This window comes from Girardinichthys multiradiatus, chromosome 22, assembly GCF_021462225.1.
Source record: "Girardinichthys multiradiatus isolate DD_20200921_A chromosome 22, DD_fGirMul_XY1, whole genome shotgun sequence".
Taxonomy (NCBI): Eukaryota; Metazoa; Chordata; class Actinopteri; order Cyprinodontiformes; family Goodeidae; genus Girardinichthys; species Girardinichthys multiradiatus.
In genome coordinates this window covers 40,612,735-40,636,849 of record NC_061814.1, presented here as the reverse complement: position 1 = coordinate 40,636,849, position 24,115 = coordinate 40,612,735, and the positions used below count along the sequence as shown (strand labels likewise).

Below are 24,115 nucleotides of genomic sequence, written 5' to 3'. Positions count from 1 at the left end.
AAAATGTCCTGCTTAAAACCAAATCATTCGTTTTATTCTAACCAGGCGGGACCTGGTTTACAGGAGGTAAAAGCACATTTAAAGTTAACGACGCATTCACGTTTCTGTTATGTTATAACGCTTCCTTAAACGCATCTACAAAGCTTTTAATTACTTATGTGTTCTGTTCTGATCGAGATATCAGAGAATAAACCTGTGGGATGTCGAGCATTTTTCCCTCCGGCAGGAACAGGTTATTATACAACAGGCGCAGAAACAACCCACTGAATAAGGTCATCAACAAGAAATAATATGACATATCATCAAATGAACAATGTAAATTTGATGTTCAAAATCCCTTTGAAATAAATAGATCAAACCTTAATGTAAAATTATAGCTCCGTGCAGCTTTCAAAAATCTTCGTGTCCTTTTGAGCTTTTTCACCGGACCTGTATGGTGTTGTGAGTGCTGGAGTGCAGTCTGTCAAATTGCTTCTGAAGGGATGCGTTAAAAACTAGAGGGACAATCTGAAAGGATGCAAAGCCAAAACGTTATGAGGGGAAAGCACATTTCATGGCTCTCTGCTTCACCTCTCCACCAACATGCATGAAATCAGGTCTGCAAGGTTACTAGGTCAATAAGAGAAGGAGACGGGTTCTATTTATACTTGAAAATAAATTAGATATGCGTTTGGATGAACATTTTATTAGACAACTTGTGTATGTATATATATATATATATATATATATATATATATATATATATATATATATATTTATTAGATAACTAAAATACGTTTTAATTACGTTTTAAAAATAATAACAATTAAAATGCTCTACTTATGATTGATTTAATTTATTTAAATGTATTTTATTGTGATGTATTATTATTCCTAAATAATAACATGCTAAATATTGCATAGCAATTTTGTTTAATTATGTTTATTAATACTATTATTATGTAATATTGGAATTTATCATATTTTATTACTTTCAATACTATAACGCTGGACGAGGAATAAAATCCTCGTCCAACATAATAATAATACAACTACTACTAATAATTAATAATAATAACAAAAAGAATACTTATGATTGATTAAGCTTAGTTAACTGTATTATTTTTAAACAACAAAATACGAAATGCTGCATACTAACAATAGTAATAATTTATTACTATTATTGCAATTATTATGTCATATTTTAATGTATCCTATTTTATTGCTTACATACTGATGATAATCTCTTCGTCTACCATAATAATAATAATCATAATAATAATACAGATCATAACAACTGTAATCTTAATATGTTGAGCACAGCTTTGTGCCGAGATCAGATGATTACAGCTGGAATAATTACGTCTGCTGCTTGTGAGAAGCCTGAGGAGGGAGGGCAGGGAAGGGGAAGAGAAAGGCTGGCACACGGCAGTCAGAGAGAAGGTAATGGAGGAGGTGATGATGGGAGGAGAGGGGGAGGATGGGTGACCCCCCTCCCCCTCTGCAACAAACCTGTTGTAGCAGAGCCGCTTACGGGCCGAGATGCTGCAGCCGTTTGCAGATAAAAGACCTGATGCGGTGCTCTGCAGGCTTTAAAGCTGCGGACGTAAAGCACGCAGCTGGATGTCTGTGGATGGTCAGCAGGCTGCAGACGCTCCGCAGGACTTTAAGTTAGTCTCAAAGCACAGATGTAGAGTAATCATCTGGTTTTTTTCAGGTAAAAAATAAAGAAGCAGATTTCATTGTTTTACATTTTTGAAAATTTTTATTTATTTATTGAAAATATAAACCGCATGGATGTTTTTGATGAACCATTTGACTTGTTTTTATTTTCTTTATGAATTAGATCAGACTGTTATTATTAGTAATGACCTCATTATTTTATTCTCGCAGGATCTGCATGATGGATATGACTCCAGAGTATATGACCACAGTTAACACTTTAACTCCCAGAGCTCTGTTAGTGGCATGTCTGTCTCTGCTGCTCTCCCTGTGGCTTTGGGTCCGGCAGCGGGGGTCCGTCCCCGGCCTGCCGGGGCCCTTCGCCTGGCCCGTCATCGGGAACGCCGCGCAGCTCGGCAGCGCGCCGCACCTGTACTTTGCTCGCATGGTGAGAAAATACGGCAGCGTGTTCCAGATCCAGCTGGGCAGCAGGGCGGTGGTGGTGCTGAACGGGGACGCCATCAGACAGGCGCTCATTAAGCAGGGTCTGGACTTCGCCGGTAGACCGGACTTCACCTCTTTCAGGTACGTCTCTGACGGTCAGAGCATGGCGTTCGGCACCGTCACGGACACGTGGAGGACGCACCGCAAAGTGGCCCACTACACCGTGCGCATGTTCTCCACCGGGAGCCCGGAGACCAAGAGGACGTTCGAACAGCACGTCCTCTGCGAGTTTCAGGAGCTGCTGCGGCTGTTCCTGGCCAAAACGCGGGAGGAGCAGTACTTCCAGCCCATGACCTACCTGGTGGTGTCCACGGCCAACATCATGAGCGCGGTGTGCTTCGGGAAGAGGTACTCCTACGAGGATGCGGAGTTCAGGGAGGTGGTGGGCAGGAACGACAAGTTCACACAGACCGTGGGAGCGGGGAGCATCGTGGACGTGATGCCCTGGCTCCAATACTTTCCCAACCCCATAAAAACCATATTTGAGGACTTCAAGCAACTCAACCGGGACTTTGGGAGGTTCATCCGAGATAAAGTCACGGAGCACAGGAAAACAATCGAGTCGAGCGCCATTAGGGACATAACAGATGCTTTCATAGTGGCTCTGGAGCAACTCAGAGAAGGTTCAGGACTCCAATCTGGAGAGGACTATGTGACCCCCACAATCGGGGACATATTTGGAGCCAGCCAGGACACCCTGTCTACTGCTTTGCAGTGGATAATCCTCATCCTTGTCAAGTAAGCAACTCTTGAATCAGTTTCACTAAAAGTATTTTATTTCCTCCAAACATTTCCATTACTTTTCTATGGCTATTTAAGGTTTGTTGACCAAAATTTAGCACAAACAAAGAATCTGAAAGTCCAGCTTGGTTAGTCCATTTTATAAACCCCAACAGCTAAGTAAGCAGCTGTTTAAAATCCCTTTTATTAAATATATTGTAGATCCTCCTTACACTAGAAGCATTAAACAGTAGGCTGGGTTAACCCATTTGGGTAACCATTAAATGCCAGTTTAAATATTTTAAATCCACCAAACATATGCATTGACACCTTTTCCATGGCTTGTCAAACTTGGCTTGTTCGTTTGACAAGCCCTGACTTCCAAGTAAGCAGCTCAGTGATCAGTGATATTTGATTTCTTTAGATGTTTCAAACACTGGACGTCCACTGGCAGTTTTTCTATGGGTAGTCAGGGTTGGCCAGTCCAAATTTAGCCTAAGAAAACCCCCTGAAAGTCAGGCTTGGTTAGGTAATTTAATCAATCCCAACCATGAAGTAAGCAAATCTTTTGAATCAGTTAAATTACATGTGCTTTAGATCCTCCAAACTTTAGACCAGCATCTGCATGGTTTCAGGTCATGTCATTTAAAATCAGGCTTGATTTGTCAATTTTTTAAATCCTAACCACATTTTAACCACATTTAGACATCAGCAGACTTCTTTTCACCTCAGTTTTCAACCACTTTGTTTAGACAGAGGGCATTGTCTTTTTGTTTTACGTCTGTTCAATGAAATTTCAGACTTTGGTCAATAAAGGCTGGCACTACTGATTACAAAACAATGCTCCCAGCATTGTGTTAACACTGTGAAGTTATGAGGAAGTTCCATGGCATGTGTGTTATGTAACAGCTTTGTGGGGGAGCTGAGGCATAGACAGATACTGGGAGCGACATAAAGAAGTTTAACTGGACACCAGTGAAAGTGAATGACTTCCACAGTCAGCACTTTACAGCGAGTGACTGCTAGCGTGTTTCTGTGATCCTCAGCTATTTTCCTCAAATAAAGTCCTCTGTTATGCTTGTGTCCAAATGTGCAGGGAACGTTGGTTATTGGAACAACTTTTGCACAGTCATGTGAAGTGGATGAGGTTTTGGAAAAAGGGTTTAATTTCTCTGATGTCTCCCCTTTGACTTTAGGTATCCTGAGATTCAAGCACGTCTTCAGCTGGAGGTGGACAGAGTTGTGGATCAGGACCGTCTCCCTTCCATTGAAGACCAGCCTCGGCTGCCATACGTCATGGCCTTCCTCTACGAGATCATGCGCTTCACAAGCTTTGTTCCCCTCACCATCCCCCACTCCACTCTCACAGACACCTCCATCATGGGCTACACCGTGCCAAAGAACACCGTCATCTTCATAAACCAATGGTCCATCAACCATGACCCGGCAATGTGGTCCAACCCGGAGTCCTTTGACCCAGAGCGCTTCCTGGACCCCCAGGGGGCACTGAACAAAGACCTGACCAGCAGCGTACTCATCTTTTCTTTGGGACGGCGGCGGTGTATTGGCGAGGAGCTCTCCAAGATGCAGCTTTTTCTCTTCACGGCTCTGCTGGCGCACCAGTGCAAGATCACCACTGACCCGGTGAAGACGGTAACCCTGGACTACAAGTACGGCCTGACTCTGAAACCGCACAATTACTCCATAGCAGTGTCTCTGCGGGAAGATATGACTCGGTTGGATGCAGCCATCTCTCAGCCAGCGTGAGACCAGCGTTCATAAGACTAAAGTAAAAGGTCAAAGGCCTCAGAAAATGAAGAATATTGGAGGGACCAGAGCTGTGCTTTGTGCCTGTATATACAGTAGATATACAGACGCAGACAAATCTGTTAACACCTCTGGTAATCAGAATGCTGATTTCTGTGTTCATTTGGCCAATTGTGTTGGAGCATCATCCTACTAAATGACCCAATTAAGACCAATTTTCAATCCACCAAATCGTTATTTAAAATCGCCTGACTTTGAAAAGATTATGCAATGCACTCTAACAAGATTTCCAGGGGGTTTGAAAGAAGCATGTGGCTTACTTGTGAAGGTCATGTTTTCTTGTCTTTCCTGTTTTGAAGATTGGCTAGGAGAAATGGACCTTTGTTTCACATATTTGCACCCCAGGGATAAGAAGACTCTACAAACTCTCTCCAACTTATGTTATAAACTTCAAAAATCTTCACTTCATTCATTTTACAGGTGATTTATTTGATGATTTCAATTAAAAACCAATTCTTCCTTAATGCAGAATTGTGGTCAAACTAAAGGAAGGATTTATTAAAAAACAAAATTATGCTGCTGCAATAAAATGTACATTTATTTTAAGGCTGAAGACACATCTTTGCCAATAACAGGGTCTGTATCTAAATTTCTTACCTGACCTCTCAGGGTCTGTCCTTTGTACAAGACAGAAAGCAATGGGACATCTGTTTCACAGGAGAGATGGTGCAGAGCGCCCACCCACGTACAACATTAGTCAGACGTGCCACATCTCAATTACTTACGATCTTTTGATTCATCAGAGTGGAGGACTGCAGTCAGCTGCTTTATTACCAGACAACTGTCTGGAAAAGGACACAAAGCAATGAAGCTCTGATCCAAAATAAAAAGCTGCTGTATAATGTATCCTTGCAAAGTCTGTACTGCTACTGAAAAAGACTAATTGTATGCTGAAGCCATGTTTTGTTGCTGTTCTTCCCAGTGACCAGGGGAAAAGAAACTTTTACTTTCTTAAACAATTTTCTCTTGCATCTATCTTCAAAAGCGTGATGCTGCAAACTGCAGTCAGACTCCTCATGTGATTATAGTAACAATGCCACGGTCTGAGGAACCAAGGTACAGGTGAATAAGCTCTTCTAGCTCTTAATAAGCTTCAGCTCTACTGACAAAATATTTAGTAGTTATGTGTAAATTAATATATTATAGTGAAAGTATATTACTCAGGAAAAAAAAAAACACTTAGATGCTTAAGTTGAATACTATTTAATCTTAAATGCTTTTAAAAGTCCAATATATTCTGCAACCTTTTACGGATGCTGTTATAAAAGGCGCCCTACGCATGTAAACAGATGTTAGAGCAGTGTTATTTAGATGATTACTCACTTGTTTAGGTCAAGGCCGTACAATTTAGGCATGGGCCAGTAAGAGATTCCCACCTAAAACTTAACGTAAAACAAAAATGTTTGACATGATCGAATGATCGTATTAGAGTAAAAAGTGTAGTAGCTTTCTTTCAGCCAGCTGACTGACAGTGTGCAGAAAAAGGTGGGGATGGGAAGGGCAGCGCTGCATTACTCTACAGATTGCACAATCTTAATAAAAGGGCATTCCCTTGTTGAAACTGTATGATGGATATGTTGAGTTTTCTAAAGCTGTGATACTGGAAACTGGTCCATGTTTGTTATATCATCTCTTCATTGCTTATTATTTATGTCAATCTTCAATGTAACTTCAAAATTTCAATATTTACATGTCTGGTTTATTGCATGCAAGCTCAAATTTTCACTCAACTATCAGAAATACCTTTTTTATTGTAAAAAAAAAAAATTAATAAAATGTTTTATCCGTCTGTAGTTTGGTACAATTCTTTTGTCTGGACCCCTGGAAACACCATTTCATTACAGTCATGTGGTGCACAAAACAGAACGAGAAAAGTCACAGGATGAAGAAAGTCAAAAGCCTAAAATTTTGGAAGCAGAATTTTGCATTTAAACATTTTTAAATACAAGCGGCTGAAATGAGCTTCCTCCGTAGGGTGGCCGGGCACTCCCTTAGAGATAGGGTGAGGAGCTCGGCCATCCGGGAGGGGCTCGGAGTAGAGCCGCTGCTCCTCCACATCGAGAGGTGTGTGACATGATGTTGAGGTGGCTCGGGCATCTATACCGGATGCCTCCTGGACGCCTTCCTCGGGAGGTGTTCCAGGCACGTCCCACCGGGAGGAAGCCCAGGGGACGGCCCAGGACACGCTGGAGGGACTATGTCTCTCGGCTGGCCTGGGAACGCCTTGGGCTCCCCCCGGAGGAGCTGGAGGAGGTGTCTGGGGAGAGGGACGTCTGGGCGTCTCTGCTGAGTCTGCTGTCCCCACGACCCGGTCCCGGATAAGCGGAAGACGACGAGTACGAGTACATTTTTAAATTAGGCCCAGTATGTTTCATGGATGATGTTCCTTGCAATTGGTGCATAGGATAATAAACAACACTAATTAGTTTCGTTGCCAAGGTCATGATTACGTTCAGGGTGCTGGACCAAAGAGTTCAATGAATTTATGAGGCAGAACAAGAAAAGGAACACGACCCTGCTGACAGGACCTGCGCCACTGCTTTTGTCGCTACATGCTGCTTGAGACAACAACAACGCTGAGCACAAACGGAGCAAGCCGTCACTTAAGGCCAAATCCCATTTTAACGCCTTGTTCAAATTGCCTCAAAAGTTAGTTTGTAATTTTCTGACTTCGAAGTACAGTTAGAAGGTACCATTAATACTGTTCAAAAGCATAAACATAAGTGGTTTGTCGATATGAAGTGTTTTAGTTAGTCTGATTTTTTTCAGTATTACAATATTAGGTAACTCTAAATCCTAATGGAAATGAATCTATGTATTTCATTGCCAGATGATTTTTAATCAAATCAACAAGATATTAGAGAAAAATTGGTTCCAAAGCTACATTAAACTTACTAGAAATGCAAAATAAATAGAATATACATTGCACATTTTTCTTTACAAAACAGCTCAAGCTCAGTCAGATTAGATGGAGAGCGTTTGTGAACAGCAGTTTTTAGATCTTGCCACAGATTCTCAATTGGGTTTAGGTCTGGACTTTGACTGGGCCATTCTAACACATGACTATGTTTTGTTTTAAACCATTCCATGGTAACCTTGGCTTTATGTTTAGGGTTGTTGTCCTGCTGGAAGGTGAACCTCTGCCGCAGTCTCAAGTCTTTTGCAAACTCCAACAGGTCTTCTTCCAAGATTGTCCTGCATTTGGGTCCATCCATCTTCCCATCAATTCTGACCACCTTCCTTGTCCCTGCTGAAGAGAAGCAGCCCCAGAGCATGATGCTGCCACCACCTTATTTGACAGCGGGGATGGTGTGTTCAGAGTGATGTGCAGTGTTAGTTCTCCGCCACACATAGTGTTTAGCATTTTGGCTAAAATGTTCAATTTTGGTCTCATCTGACCAAAGCACCTTCTGTGTCCCCAACATGGCTTCTGGCAAACTTCTGATGGTTTTCTTTTAACAATGGCTTTCTTCTTGCCACTCTTCCATAAAGACCACATTTGTTCAAAGCACAACTAATAGTTGTCCTGCGGACAGATTTCCCACCTGAGCTGTGGATCTCTGCAGTTCATCATCAGCGCTCTCCTTGTTCAGTCTGTAAGTTTAGGTGGACGGCCTTGTCTTGGTAGGTTTACAGTTGTGCCATGCTCTTTATTTCCAGATGATGGATTGACCAGTACTCCATGAAATGTTCAAAGCTTGGAAATCTGTTTATAGCCTGAGCCTGCTTTAAACTTCTCCACAACTTTATCCCTGACCTGTCTGGTGTGTTCCTTGGACTTCAAAACGCTGTTTGCTCCCGAATATTCTGTTAACCAACCTCTGAGGATGTCACAGAGCAGTTGTATTTGTACTGAGGTAAGATTACACACTGGTGGACTCTCTTTAGTCTTTAGCAATGATCAGGCAACTTCTGAAGGCAACTGGTTGAACTCAGAGTAAAGGGGGCTGAATACATTTGCACACTACACTTTTCAGTTTTTATTTGTAAAAAATGTTTGAAATCATGTATAATTTTCTTGCCACTTCACAATTGTATAGCACTATGTGTTGGTCTTTCACATAAAATTCTGAAAAAATATATTTATGTTTGTGGTTGTAATGTGACAATATGTGGAAAGGTTCAAGGAGTATGAATAATTTTACAAGCCACTGTATTCTGATGTGTTTTAAATTTTCTATGCATGAACAGGTTGAAGGTGAAAAAGCTAGAAACCAGCATGATGTTTGATGCTCTCCAAGCACTGATGGTCAGGTGGGAACAACAATAGAAGAGATTCTATGATTCCTCTGCCTGTAGAGCCTTTTTTTCCTCAGCCTGCCAGAACATCCTGTACTTGTCCAAAGTGAGGCATGTTGCTGCCAATTAACCAGAGCGTGACAGAACCAGACAGTAGATGGGTGCTGATACGAGTGACCCGCTCCCTTTTTTTCCCTTCCTTTACAAACACAAACTTAATTTCCAAGACTAAACAGTCCCTGGAGTAACGTGTGGCCGTGCTCCAAACAAAAGCTTTATGAATGGGAGTGAAAACACTGTTTTCTTTAGTCAAACTGCAATGCCAGATTATAATTTGTCCAAGTCCAAATTTCACAGTAGATGTAAAAGTATTCCAACCCCTTTACATTTTTCAGTTTTTTGTCATGTTTCAACCAAAAAACTGTATGTTTGATTTAGGATTTTATGTGATTGTCAAAAGCTAGACTAGTGGATCTAAAAGCAGATCAAGAGTCAGAGGCAGTTTAAATGTTTTGTTGCAAACCTCGGGATGGGGGGGGGGGGGGGGGGGGGGGGGGGGGGGGGGGCGTTTAGCAGAGATGCTCACAAGTTATTTCTTCATAGTCCAAGTCTCAAGTCATGGAGGGCCAAGCCCAAGTCAAGCCTCTGACTAAAATAAATGTTTTCTTATTAAATTCATGGCATCAAGGTCACCTCTAACCCTGCCTCTCTATAGGTTAGGGATCCAAATCTGTACCGTTTGTCCTTAGGCTGTAATTACCACATAAACATTTAATGATAATCTTTTAATCTATTCACTTTCATAAACAATTATCTTTAAACATTTGCTTCAGCATGCTAAATCATCGCTGAAGGCTGCTTTATATTATTTTGAAAATTGATCTAGTGTAATATTAATCCCTTTAGAAACATAAAAAGGAATTTATCAAAAGCAAGTGGTGTCTTTTTATATATAGATATCGATATAGATATCTCTATATATCTATAGGGGTGTTAGGAGTTCGTTCTGTAACCGGTGGGTTGCTGGTTCGAACCTGTGCTCTGTCTTTCTCAGTCGTTTTGTCCTTGAGAAAGACACTTGACCCAACTTGCTTACCGAGTATGAATGGGTGAATGATTGATAACGTGCTATACAAGTTCAGGTCATTTACCATTTATAGAAATAGATAGAGATATATATAAATAATTTTACATTACCTCATGTTGGTTTGTTACATAATATCATGATAAAATACACAGCAGTTTTTGGTTGAAATGTGACAAAATGCACGGATGCTTGTAAAAGGTGAGTGAATGCGTTTGCAAGGCACTGTAGGCTGAAAGAACAAAAACAGAAAGAAGCAATAACAGCCCAGCCAAAATAAAACAAATATATTAAAATCACAGAGAAAATGCCAAGCCTTTCTCTGCAAAGCAGGTGCATGTTCCAAGTCTGTGGACATCATAAAAGGGCCATTTTGTGGCGGTATGTTGCAGAGCAACCTGATATATTGCATTGAATTGGCTATGAGGCAGATCCTATGTCATTACAGCTTAAATCTGTCAGGACTGCATTAGCCAGATTAGCATGAGACTCTGCTAAACGCTTGCATCCTGTACTGTCTGAAGATAAAACACTTGCAAGTTGTGTAACTTCAACAAAGCTCAACCTACGTTATGAATGTGGGAACATGCAGAGTATGAATGATAAGGTTGTGGTATTCAGACAGGCTGACAGAGGCTGAGAAATCCCACAGCAGGGCTGAGACTGGGATTATTTTAGGTGAGACCTGAGCAAACATCTGGTTTAGCCAGAAATAGTCCAAAGTTGTGCAAAGGGGTTGACTTTGGGTCAAGTCCAAGGCAGGCATGTTATGATCAAAACATGAATACACTCGTTATGAGCAATACTGTCATCAACTCAGTCTTCTATTTTATTTGCTGTGTTCTATTCTCAGGGTGACAACAATAAGCTGCAAGGATTTAAAAAAAAAAACAGAACTGGGTGCAAATACTCAAATTCATTGTGGACTTTCTGTAATTCACACAGGCTCATAATTATGCATATAAAGTCATAGATATACACTCACCGGCAACTTTATAAGGTACACCTTGCTAGTACCGGGTTGGACCCCCTTTTGCCTTCAGAACTGCCTTAATCCTTCGTGGCATAGATTCAACAATGTACTGGAAACATTCCTCAGAGAGTTTGGTCCATATTGACATGATAGCATCACACAGATGCTGCAGATTTGTCGGCTGCATCCATGATGTGAATCTCCCGTTCCACCACATCCCAAAGGTGCTCTATTGGACTGAGATCTGGTGACTGTGGAGGTCATTTGAGTCCAGTGAACTCATTGATCAGCATTTTCTGAAATACTCAGACCAGCCCGTCTGGCACCAACAACCATGCCACGTTCAAAGTCACTTAAATCACCTTTCTTCCCCATTCTGATGCTCGGTTTGAACTGCAGCAGATCATCTTGACCATGTCTACATGCCTAAATGCATTGAGTTGCTGCCATGTGATTGGCTGATTAGAAATTTGTGTTAACAAGCAGTTGGACAGGTGTACTTAATAAAGTGAGTGTAGATGCACCACACACCCTGGTTCATTTAAAATTAGTGTCTAGATACGTACCCAGCTTTTTAACATAGTCCACAAATTTTCAACAGAATTGGAAAAGGGCATTTTAAGGAGCATGCTCCTTATAAGAAGACGAATGGTGTCCTGGGCTACATCCTCCAGAATCCTGATCAGGGCAGCACTGAGTTCCTGGACGGTCTGAGGTGCAACCTGGTGGTGTCGGATGGACCTAAACATGATGTCCCAGAAATGTTGTATAGGATTTAGATTAGAGGAGTGTGGGGGGCAATCAATGCCTGCATATTCTGACCACATGAGGGCAGGCATTATCATGCACCAGGGAAGGGTCTAAAGTCGTGTCTAAGGATTTCATCCCGATACCTAAAGACAGTCAGGGTGCCAACATTTATACTGTAAAGGTCTATGCATCCCTCCATGGATATGTCTCCCCAGACCATCACTGACCCACCACCAAACCGATCACGCTGAACAACGTTGGAGGTCACTTTGTACGGCTCTGGCAGTACTCATCCCGTTCCTCTTTGCACAAAGGAGCAGATACCGGTCCTGCTGGTGGGTTAAGGACAGAGTAACTACCTGTCTCCTGGAATCTCCTCCCCGCTCCTGAGACTGTGCTGGGAGACAAACCTCCGGGCAATGGTAGGGGCAAATCTGAGAAACATTTACAATACATTTTAAATAGTGCACCCAATATTAGCTTCTTTGAAAGGCATTAAAGCCGGGCGCAGCGATAGAGCTTTGGCCCTCGACCCAGCTGTCCCCTGGTTCAAGTGTCGGCCAAGGCGGCTTGTGCTTCCCCGTCTTCACCCCATTTCCTGTCTGCCTACTTTCAAGAAATGGGAAAATAAAGGTGACTAGTGTTGCAAAAAACAAATCATTAAAGAAAATAAGAACATTAAAACCCCAGAAAACCAATTCATGCTTTTTTGAACGGTAGCGTCTTTAAATAATCCTCATATCAAACCTAACTGCATGACAAACTCAAACCTGTTTTACAATCAAACGTGGCAGCCAGCCATTCCCCTCAATAAAATGTTGTGCTGCAACAGACAAAATGCGATACAAATCTTTAATGGTGGGCAGCAGACAGAAGGGGGAAACGTGCAGCTCCTGAACTCTTTTGCAACAACTGGCCCTCATGTGTGCAAATGGTTTGTGCAGCTGTCTCGACCGAGGTGTTTGATTAAAGTGCGCAGGAGGCTTATAAAAACAGCCAGCAAAGGTGAAGTTTCCATTACTGTATAAACAAACACCTGCGCTGATTTTGGAAACACCTATTTAGAGCGGCTCTGCAGAGAAAAACAGATGAAACATGACTAGACCAGTGGGAGGTTGGCCTGAATCTAATACAGTAATAAATTCCCCACTGTGTCCTGGCACACAATGTTCAGAGTGAAGTGAAGGGATGAATTAAAGCTTTCACCCCCATCCCCCCTGGCAGGAGCCTACTTGTTACTCCCAGATGATTTTGGATAAGGATCAATTCAGTTTAATATTAAAAACAATCACAGTGTGCTTTAATTATACGTTGGAGATTATACAACATGTTGCCAGAGGTGATTTCTTATAAACAGCAATAAAACTTGAGAACACAAACAAGGCAGGTAAATTATACCTCCAGTCAGTATTTCATAGATTTACTTAAACATTCCAGTACTGTAAACCTTTCAGTACACACCGCATTAAGCTGCAGTTTCATCTCAATCAGTCTTGACATAACTGAATAAAATTTCACTCGGAATCATTCATAGACATTTAAATAGTAAAATAAAATCTGATATGTGACAAAAAAAAAATTCAGCTCCTGAAATTTTTATTTACATAATAAAAAAACACACGTAGAAAAAAAGCTTTGAAAGGATATGCATGATTGACCGAACGCTCTCCGCGCATACTGGCACCCCTGAAAAAGAGCTTCAAAATTAAATTAGGGTTTTATTACAGTTGCATAATTAAGTAGTAAAAAAATATGGGTAAAAGTTTAACTTCAGTTTGTGAATATTTTTGTAGTGTAGAAAAAACCCTCTGTCTAGAAAATACATATATATATTTATATATATAAACAATAACATAAACAAAACATAATATTAATAAAAAGCTTTTTATTATGCAATATTTAGTATTTTATTGTTTAGAAATAATACATTTAAATAAATGTAATCAGTAATTATAGCATTATTATAATGCTGAGAATTTATTTAAGCAATCCTTAATTTATTTAAATGCATGTGTTAAGTTGATACGTTTACGATCTTTTAATCAGTAATCTGTAGCACAATCAGAAGCACATTTCTATTGTTCACCCTTCAAAATGGGAAAGACAAGAGAGCAGGCCATTCAGTTAGGTCATAAAAAGGCTGCTCACCTAAATTTGACAAAATCTTTCATCTGAACCATAATTAAAACGCTTAAAACAACTGGATCAGCGAGAAACAAGACAGGGTAAAGTTCCAGGTTTAATTTGCCAACAACCATTAGTTGCCATCTATATACATGTAAAAACTCCCAAGAAAATCCTTTTTTGGTCCACCATCACTAACAAAAAGGTATGGAGTTTCCCAGATGCTGCTACGAATTTAACTGGACCTGTGTGCTTTGGTCAGATGAAACTAAGGTTTTGGAGCTTTTCTGCAGCACAGGCTCCAGGTAGAGTTTGCGTGAAACAAAAGATGAATATGTGGAAACACATTTCATGCTTACTGTAAAGTACGGTGCAGGATCTGTCATTCTATGGGCCTGGGCGATAGATGTAGTTCTTCCACATCTATCGCCCAAATATGAATTCTTAATAATCTGTTTTATAGGTTAGCTGGGGGTGCCAAGATGTCTGGGGGGTGCCGTAGATCTACTGTGCATCAGACTGAGATTAAATATAAAGACAACATTCAGGAATGAATAATATCAGGAGAAAGATGAAACATTCAAACATACATTCAAATTAACAGGAGCAACAAACCACCAACAAGTTATTTTCCTTCGCCACAACGAAATACCCTGAAAATTAAGTTTTTGTAACACCTTCTTTACATTACCTGTAAGCTACAGCTTAGCTGACTTTCAAAGCAGCATCATTTCAAACTTTATCCATACAATGTAGTGTAATGATCTTCATCTTTATATGAAAATAAAAACATCCTAATGATTGAGAACATTAAAAAAAAAAAAACTCTTTAAGAACAATAGATTGAAGAATGCTTGACTTCATGTTTGCTTCAAGAAAAAATATGTAAATCAGATGATTCACAGATGTTTTTTCCCACAGATCCTAGGACAGTTTTTCCCCATCCTTAACCGCCACCTCCATAAAGATGAAGTAATTTCAGTTTCTAAGTGGCTGGAGAACATGAGAGAGTTCACTTTAACTCAGGTGTGTGGCTTTCAGAATGAGAATTCAAGGTAGATTGAGGTTAAAAAGGTGCAGAGTTAAGACATCGCTGCACCCAGAGCCGTTGGACGTTTTATGTTCTGATGCTAAAAAAAACAAAAAAGGGAGGTCACAGAGGAATATGTCCAAAGGACGGATGCCAAACCATACCATCATTCTGATGATATGGCTTATAGCTAATGAAAACACGAAATTTTGTTTCAAATAAAATTTTAACATGACTAAGACCATTGAAACAAAAGAGTTTTAATACAGAAATGGTTTGTTATGGGCAATGTAACCATAGGAAAAACTGCTGACTAGACAGTTTTCCAGCAGACAGTCACGAACAGCCTTCAAGAGGAGGGTTGGCCAGAAAAGTCACAGCTAAAGAAACTGTATACATGCACAATAATGGAAAGTTTAGTGGAAGAAAAACCTATGGGAGAATAACGCCTAAAAGCAACCCTTAAAATGCATCATTGATAGATTTGTGAAGAAAAACTCATTTAAGAGTCTGGGGAAAATTCACAAGACATAGACCGCAGCTAGAAACAGAGCTCCAAGAGCAACCCCACAGAGACGCATACAGGACATGGGCAAAATAGGCCAAATCCGAGTTGTTTCAGGTCCAGTGTGAAGTTTGCACAGGCAGTGAGGATTTGGGGAGCCATTTCACTTGCTGGTGTTTGTCCACTATGTTTATCAAGTCCATTTCCTTTTCCAGTAGGATGAGTACCAGGTTCATATTTGTATTGTTGTCAGATGCTCAACACTTCAGGACAATCATTAATTCAATTCAAAGATACTTTATTGATCCCCGAGGGGAAATAGTCATCTGCTTCACTGTGGATTGAATATTTTTAACGTAGTAAATAGTATCTCTTAAGCATTCTCATTTTTCAATAAGGTGGTTCCAGTTCTGGACATGGGCTGGAGCGAGGAGAACTTTCTAACTGGTTCTATAATAACAGTCATTAGAGTCTAAGCTAAGTCATTACAGCATCTCTTCCTGAACATGTTTGACCGTCCATCTGTTGTATTCTCGGGCGAAGCTCTTAAACAACTTTAACAAGCATAAAGCAGGAAGCTTTATATGCATGATCTTTGTTCCACTGCTCATGCAATTGAAAGTCCTTTCTAATAAGATGCATAGACAGTGCTGCCCAACCTGCATACATTGCTGAGCACTGCCAGTCTGCAGCCTGAAAGAAGGAAGCTACATTTTTCCCAGGGATGGAAACTAAAGGAATCCCAGCCATCATTAATGTTGTTATAAATAGTCTGATAAGCAGCCGAATGCAGGCCCTGCTTAGCTCAGCTCAGGCACATTGTGTTGCCATGTGAAAGAAAAGTGCTCTTTGAATGAAGACCGGTTGAATTAGTGTGAGAATCTTATACCGGCACATTCACTGCTTTTGAATGATAAAAACACAGTGTTTAATGCCAAAGTAAGCTTGCCAAAGGGAGCTACAGAGCTGCAACAGTCAGCAGAGGTAAGCACAATGCAGGCTGAATGATTCTTTATAAAGTATCCACATTTGGTGCAACCTTTAGGAAGATTTAAATAGAGAGAGACTTGTTAGTACAACTGGCTCGGTGTGTCTCTGGTTCAGTGCTGTGATCCTGTTACGGATGACTTTTTAATGTGAGAAAGGTTTATTTTGTTTCACCACATGTCCAGGTGAGGATTGGCTTCAGCTCACTCCTGATTTGAGTGACAGGACTAACGCCAACTGCAGTCCAACAGGAGCGTTCAGATTCATTTTTGTTTCCAGGGAAAAGCCTTGTTGATACCTGTTACTACTGCCTGTAAACGGTTAGATTTGGCTCAAACTGTGTGGACTGCTTCTCACCTGTTACTCTGAGCACAGGTGGAAACTGAAGGTGATTTCATGCATGTACCACCAGCCCCAGACCTTTCACACCAGAGGTTTATGTTTCATCGAAGTGCCCAACTGTCTAAAGCCTGGAGCATGTACAAAAAAATCAGAAAGTAAAAGGTAAAATATGGTAGATCTACCATACATAACCACACCGTATATCAACCAACTTACATTGTGACAACATTCAGAAAGTATCTGACTGATATAAAGTTTGTTTTTCATGATTAGAAGCGAGGATTAACCTTTAGATTAAAACATAGGTCTAAAAACAGAAAGGTCCTACTGATGATTATATACCGTGGTTACACTCACAGAGTGAATCAAACAGACATCTTCACCCACCATCTTCCTCTGCTTATATACATCTACAGGTCCTTCTCAAAATATTAGCATATTGTGATAAAGTTCATTATTTTCCATAATGTCATGATGAAAATTTTACATTCATATATTTTAGATTCATTGCACACTAACTGAAATATTTCAGGTCTTTTATTGTCTTAATACGGATGATTTTGGCATACAGCTCATGAAAACCCAAAATTCCTATCTCACAAAATTAGCATATTATTAAAAGGGTCTCTAAACGAGCTATGAACCTAATCATCTGAATCAACAAGTTAACTCTAAACACCTGCAAAAGATTCCTGAGGCCTTTAAAACTCCCAGCCTGGTTCATCACTCAAAACCCCAATCAAGGGTAAGACTGCCGACCTGACTGCTGTCCAGAAGGCCACTATTGACACCCTCAAGCAAGAGGGTAAGACACAGAAAGACATTTCTGAACGAATAGGCTGTTCCCAGAGTGCTGTATCAAGGCACCTCAGTGGGAAGTCTGTGGGAAGGAAAAAGTGTGGCAGAAAACGCTGCACAACGAGAAGAGGTGACCGGACCCTGAGGAAGATTGTGGAGAAGGGCCGATTCCAGACCTTGGGGGACCTGCGGAAGCAGTGGACTGAGTCTGGAGTAGAAACATCCAGAGCCACCGTGCACAGGCGTGTGCAGGAAATGGGCTACAGGTGCCGCATTCCCCAGACCTGGGCTACAGAGAAGCAGCACTGGACTGTTGCTCAGTGGTCCAAAGTACTTTTTTCGGATGAAAGCAAATTCTGCATGTCATTCGGAAATCAAGGTGCCAGAGTCTGGAGGAAGACTGGGGAGAAGGAAATGCCAAAATGCCAGAAGTCCAGTGTCAAGTACCCACAGTCAGTGATGGTCTGGGGTGCCGTGTCAGCTGCTGGTGTTGGTCCACTGTGTTTTATCAAGGGCAGGGTCAATGCAGCTAGCTATCAGGAGATTTTGGAGCACTTCATGCTTCCATCTGCTGAAAAGCTTTATGGAGATGAAGATTTCATTTTTCAGCACGACCTGGCACCTGCTCACAGTGCCAAAACCACTGGTAAATGGTTTACTGACCATGGTATCACTGTGCTCAATTGGCCTGCCAACTCTCCTGACCTGAACCCCATAGAGAATCTGTGGGATATTGTGAAGAGAACGTTGAGAGACTCAAGACCCAACACTCTGGATGAGCTAAAGGCCGCTATCGAAGCATCCTGGGCCTCCATAAGACCTCAGCAGTGCCACAGGCTGATTGCCTCCATGCCACGCCGCATTGAAGCAGTCATTTCTGCAAAAGGATTCCCAACCAAGTATTGAGTGCATAACTGTACATGATTATTTGAAGGCTGACGTTTTTTGTATTAAAAACACTTTTCTTTTATTGGTCGGATGAAATATGCTAATTTTGTGAGATAGGAATTTTGGGTTTTCATGAGCTGTATGCCAAAATCATCCGTATTAAGACAATAAAAGACCTGAAATAGTTCAGTTAGTGTGCAATGAATCTAAAATATATGAATGTTAAATTTTCATCATGACATTATGGAAAATAATGAACTTTATCACAATATGCTAAAATTTTGAGAAGGACCTGTACTTATTTATAGAGCGGGTGTAAGATCAACTTCAGAATGATTCCTCAACATGTTCACACTCCGAGTGCCGGGCAGAGTAAATCCAGCTCCCTCTGTGCTTCTTCATCCTAAATAAAAAAATATATTTTACATTTAATATGAAAGCAGGCAAACTGTGTATTCTTACCTCATTTTAGACTTTTATGCCACTAACTGAAGCGTACATTTAACTTCTTTATGCTTTTTCCCATGTTGTCATGTTGGGATTTGTGTGATAGACCAACACAGAGTGGTGCATAAGTGTAAAACGGAAGTAAAATAATAAATGATTTTTAACATTTCCTTTTACAAATAAAAATGTTGCATATGTATTCAGGCCTTTATATTCTGATACTTCTAAACAAAATTCGATGCAACTAATTGCTTTAAGCGGTCTCCTAATTAGCAGATCAGGTCCAGGTGTGTGTAATTTAATCCCAGGATAAATCCAGCTGTTCTGTGAAGGCTTCAGAGGTCTTAGAGTTAGGATCTAAAACATGATCCCAGGATTTGTCTACTGTTAAATCCATCTGTGCAAGATTGAAAGAATATGGCACCCCTGCAAACTAGCTGAGATGCTTATGGCAAGTCTGTAGGAGCTGCAGAGATCTACTGCTCAGGTGGGAGAGTCTGTTGATAGGATTACTGTTAGTCGTGCTCTCCATAAATGTTGCCTTAAAGGACCCCTGGCAGGAAGAAAGCTATAAGAAGTCCAGTTTGCAGTTTGGCACAAGCCATATAGGAGACACAACAACCATGTGGTCAGATAAGGCTAGGGATGCGCAATTATCATAAACTAGAATTTACATACCCCTAAAACTGAAATTATTTTTCAGTTTGTTACTTTTCTTATTTTTCCACAGTTGGCTTTATGAGTGGCAATAAATAGTCATCAGTCAGTCAGTCATTTTCTACCGCTTATTCCATAGTGGGTCGCAGGGAGCTGGTGCCTATCTCCAGCAGTCTATGGGCGAGAGGCAGGGTTCACCCTGGACAGGTCGCCAGTCCATCGCAGGGCAACACACAAACAACCATGCACACACTCATTCATACACCTAAAGGCAATTTAGAGTGACCAATTAACTTAACAGGCATGTCTTTGGACTGTGGGAGGAAGCCAGAGTACCCGGTAAGAACCCACGCATGCACGGGGAGAACATGCAAACTCCATGTGGAAAGACCCCAGGCCGGGAATCGAACCCAGGACCTTCTTGCTGCAAGGCAACATTTACCCACTGTTACCCAACAGCTATGCCACCGTGCAGCCCTGTAAAATAATAAAATTGCACTAGTTATAGTAAGTAGTAGTAGCCTGTTTAATAATCGGTAAGTTGTTCTTTGTTGATTTCTTATGAAGAGCAGAATGTGTGTCTGTGGGGCTCAATGCTAGAAGAAAACCTGTTAGAGGCTGCAGGAGACTTTAGACGGTTCACCTTCCAGCAGGACAACCACCCTAAACATCCAGTGCTACAAAGGAATGCTTAGGTCAAAGCACATTTATAAGTTAGAATGGCCTAGTCAAAGTCCAGACCTAAATCCAACTGAAAATCTTCAGCAAGACTTTAAGAATTTCAAGAATTTATGTTTCCAGATGTCAAGTCATCCTATCTGACTGAGCTTGAGCTTTTAGTAAAGAAGAATGGGCAAAAACTTCAGTGTCTAGATGCGCAAAGCTGGTAGAGACACCCCCCAACGGACTTGCAGCCGTAACTGATGCAGGAGGGTTGTATACAAATGCATACCACACATTTCAGATATTACTTGTTAAAAACAAACTGTTTAACTGTTTATGTATTTTCTTTTACTTTCACAATTATGTACCACATTGTCTTGGTCTATCACACAGATCCCAATAAAACAGTGAGGTTTTGGGTTGTAATGTTAACAGAATGTAAAAAAGTAAAAATGTTTGCACAGCACTGTAGTTTTAGGTAAAAGAACATGAGTTTTGTTTATCTGAGTGAATGTGGCCTTGCTGCTGACAGCATCTACCTCTTTGGAGACGGTGTTCATTGAAGAGGCTGCTACACACATCTTCATGGCCTTATCTGTCTGCCCCAAAGCTTTATAACACTGCCACAGAAAAGAGCAAAAACAGTAAAGGCAACGCTGGTCCCAGTTTACAATCAACCAGACCATCACAAACCAATACTGACCTTAGCCAGGAACACATAGTTCAGTTTTGAGTAAGCGGGATGAATCTCTTCAACCTGCATTGAAGACAAAATAGAAAAACTGGTTAATTTCAGTGGCAGTGAAGTTGAGCAGCAGGCTGACTGAATGCTGATGGCTGTGCTACTTTAGTTAGCTTCATGCGTGTAAAGATGCTAAACAAAAACGCCTGACTCATCTCAAACAAGGCAAGATTATCCAAAGGGCATCCCCTTGGGGATGCTTGAGATGCTTAACAACAAAACTTTTCAGTTTTAACCAAATAAATAACGTTGCAGTGTACACAGGGCAGGGATAACCAATAAGAAACACACTGATGTGATTTACATAATTAGTCAGGTGCAATTATGGAAACCTGCCCTGCCCCAATCCCACCTTCTTTAAACGAACCAGCATTTAAACTGTCACTGATTGATGGAGGAATCAGAATATTAGATGCACTGATGGACGTGAGGTGAAGCAGCAGGTATTTACATAAACTAGTGAGTTACACCATAATGTAAAGGGAATTTATCTGCTCAACAGTAGATGTCCTCTAGGTCTTCACTGGAATGTTGCAGCCAGACCCATTTAACCCAACTGATGGGTGAGACACCAGAGAGAGGCATGCATCTGTGGGAACACAGATAGAGCGGCTCACCCTTTTAAACGCTGAGTGACCTGGAGGCACATTTTTACTGCAGCACCAGATAAACAGGGCTCTGTGGTAAACATGCAATCAGTAAAACATTTTTAAAAAACTGACCACAGATCCACTGGAAACTTAACAACTTTCCTTATTTGAGAACATTTATTTGAGCCACTTATGAGTAACCCACATTTTCCTGCCTCTTTTCTTTCCCTAATCACAATGTCCACCACTCTGTGAGCTTCAGCAGCTCAGCCACTGAAAATCAAAATGTGCGTACCAAGGACCGAGAAGGTGCATCCAACAGGCCAAATATGTTACTGGAAGGCAGAATTTGAATGCAAGGCGCTTAAAATATAGTATCCTACCAAATATTGTTTTCAAGCAGTGCTCTGTGATTTCCAACAACGATTGTGATTCAATTTATTGCGCAGCTCTACATTATGAATGTTGTAACCACAAAGATGCACTTCATCACCTCCATGACTGTCATAAAGCCTCGTAAAGAATCTCCTTCAGGAATAACTTAAAGCTTCACTCATCCCCTTCAGTATCTTATAAACAAACAGTTTAAAATAAATATATATATATATATATATATATATATATACACATACAGAGAGCGCATGGCCTTGCTTGTTTACCTTCAGGAAATTCTTCAGAGCGTCTTCAACCGTGGCGCTTGGAGGTTCTCCAAAGAGTGTTGCAGCAACTTTTCTCTCAATCCATGACAACTGAGCAACCTGGAAAATGATCAAATATCCAGTTTTAAAAGACAACTTTTGATTTTAAAAGAGCAAATAAAAATACAGAGTGATCTATTACTCTTGACACACCTGGTAAAATGCATCTTCTGTGGCATAATTTCACACTTAAAATATTTTTAAAGAAATCTGATATTTAATTTTAGGAAATTTATTCACTGGAGGGAAAATTCCTATGAACCGGATTTATTGATTAAATTCAGTGTAGCACAATTTTTGAGACCCTATAAATAAATTTTACTAAATGAATTTAACTTTATTATTGTTTTAAGTTAATCTGTGTGTCAGGTTTTGAGTAAGCCATGACGTCCTGTTACACTTTGATACGACTTATACACATGCCTTTAGCCACTGTTTAAAATGGGAAAGACTTGAGAACATATCATTCATGTGTGTTGATCTTCATATCAGGAAATAGCTGCAAGAAAACCGCTACTAACCTAAACCTGCTCATATCTATACTCAGAGCAACAATTACAAACCGGAGATGTGACAAACCAGGTTGGGTGAGGGCCAAAGACCAATCAGCATCTTGGTTTCTCCAGATCATCAAAGCAATCATTAGATGCTGTCTTCATGTCAACAGAGTAGTTGCTAGCTTGCCAGAAAAAAAAGCCTTTCTTGTCCTACCATCACAAACGTAAATGTTTGAAGTTTGCCTTAAACCGGAGCCGTGTGCTTCGATCTGACCAGATGGTGATTGAGCTGTTGGATGTTAGATGATCTGTTAGATAAAAGACATTAGACGGGGATAGTTCTCTCGTTGTTTTTAAATCCAGGTTGTTTTCTCTGGTTTTCAACACAATGCCAGTTGAACATATACCTTCAGTTGTTGTTTTTGCTGTCAAATGTGATAAGAGCTGATCATGCGCTGTGCTTAAGCGCAGAAGGAAGTTATGCAAATTATTACCTGCTGGAGCGGAAATAAGTGCAGCACCAGTTTAGTTAAAACCAGTTTCTTTTTTTCACACACAATAATTGTATTCTAATGAGGCAACAGATTTTCCTTACGTTTGTGGTGTCACATTATACTTAAATAGCATGTTCTCCTGTCTTTCCCATTCTGAAGAGTGGCCAAGAGAAAACGGCCTCTGTGTCACATCATATTTATACCCCAACAGGAAGTCTTGGAATAATAATTAATTGTTCCTAGATGCTCCAAATATAAAAGATTAATACATTGTAACACGCAATCTTTTTTTGCACTGAAAAAATGTACCCAAATAAAGGTAAAACTTCTTGACAAATTTTCAGAGTGAAATCATGTCAGTGCAATAAAACATGCATTTATTTTTCTACACCTTCACCAGAGTAACACATAGATGGGGCGATACTTAGAAGTGCAATTTATACTGTAAAAATCTATAAATGTTTTTACAGTACAATTTAAAGCTCATCATTTGTAGATGCTCCTATAATGTAGAGATTCCTGTCTGTATTTTTAAGTAAGGACAAAGTTTTGAGCCTCATTGCTGGCAGACAGTTATTTTAAGTGAGACAAAATAAGTATATATCTCCATATCCTACATTTTAACAACAAAAACCTTAATCAGATATTATTTCCAAATATAACAGCAGTGACTAAGTGAGTGAAAGACATTGCGTGATGGCCGTAAAAACAGTCGTTATCTGAATCAAAAACAACAACCAGAACGGAAAGAACACGAGCCGAATAGAAACAGGATGGAGCTATCACTCTGGTGCAATCTGATTTAAAGCTAACAATGGCTGCTGCTAACCACTCAGAGCAAACTCAGGGAAAAAACAAACCCCTGGAGAGCTTAAACAGTAGAAGTGAACGAGGGGAAACCGTGGTGGGTTAGCAT

At 40.6% G+C, this 24,115-nt stretch overlaps 2 protein-coding genes across 3 annotated transcripts in view; one reads left to right on the top strand and one right to left on the bottom strand.

Moving 5' to 3' along the window:
* Positions 1-1,507: 1,507 nt before the first annotated feature.
* Positions 1,508-6,484, top strand: LOC124858669 (cytochrome P450 1B1). Its single transcript, XM_047350797.1, has 3 exons — positions 1,508-1,695; positions 1,872-2,882; positions 4,061-6,484. Exons 2-3 carry the CDS (start codon positions 1,879-1,881, stop codon positions 4,629-4,631), a joined length of 1,575 nt encoding a protein of 524 aa, XP_047206753.1. The 5' UTR covers positions 1,508-1,695; positions 1,872-1,878; the 3' UTR covers positions 4,632-6,484.
* A 6,524-nt stretch (positions 6,485-13,008) lies between these two features.
* LOC124859228 (regulator of microtubule dynamics protein 2) overlaps positions 13,009-24,115 on the bottom strand; it is a 47,151-nt gene continuing 36,044 nt past the window's right edge. For both annotated transcript variants that reach the window (XM_047351877.1, XM_047351878.1), the window contains 5 exons: positions 22,170-22,268; positions 20,882-20,935; positions 20,718-20,798; positions 18,710-18,814; positions 13,009-16,853 (listed from right to left, as the gene is read on the bottom strand). In XM_047351877.1, the coding sequence (XP_047207833.1) occupies positions 18,761-18,814; positions 20,718-20,798; positions 20,882-20,935; positions 22,170-22,268 (288 nt within the window). In that variant the 3' untranslated portion in view covers positions 13,009-16,853; positions 18,710-18,760. The remainder of the gene's footprint in view (positions 16,854-18,709; positions 18,815-20,717; positions 20,799-20,881; positions 20,936-22,169; positions 22,269-24,115) is intronic.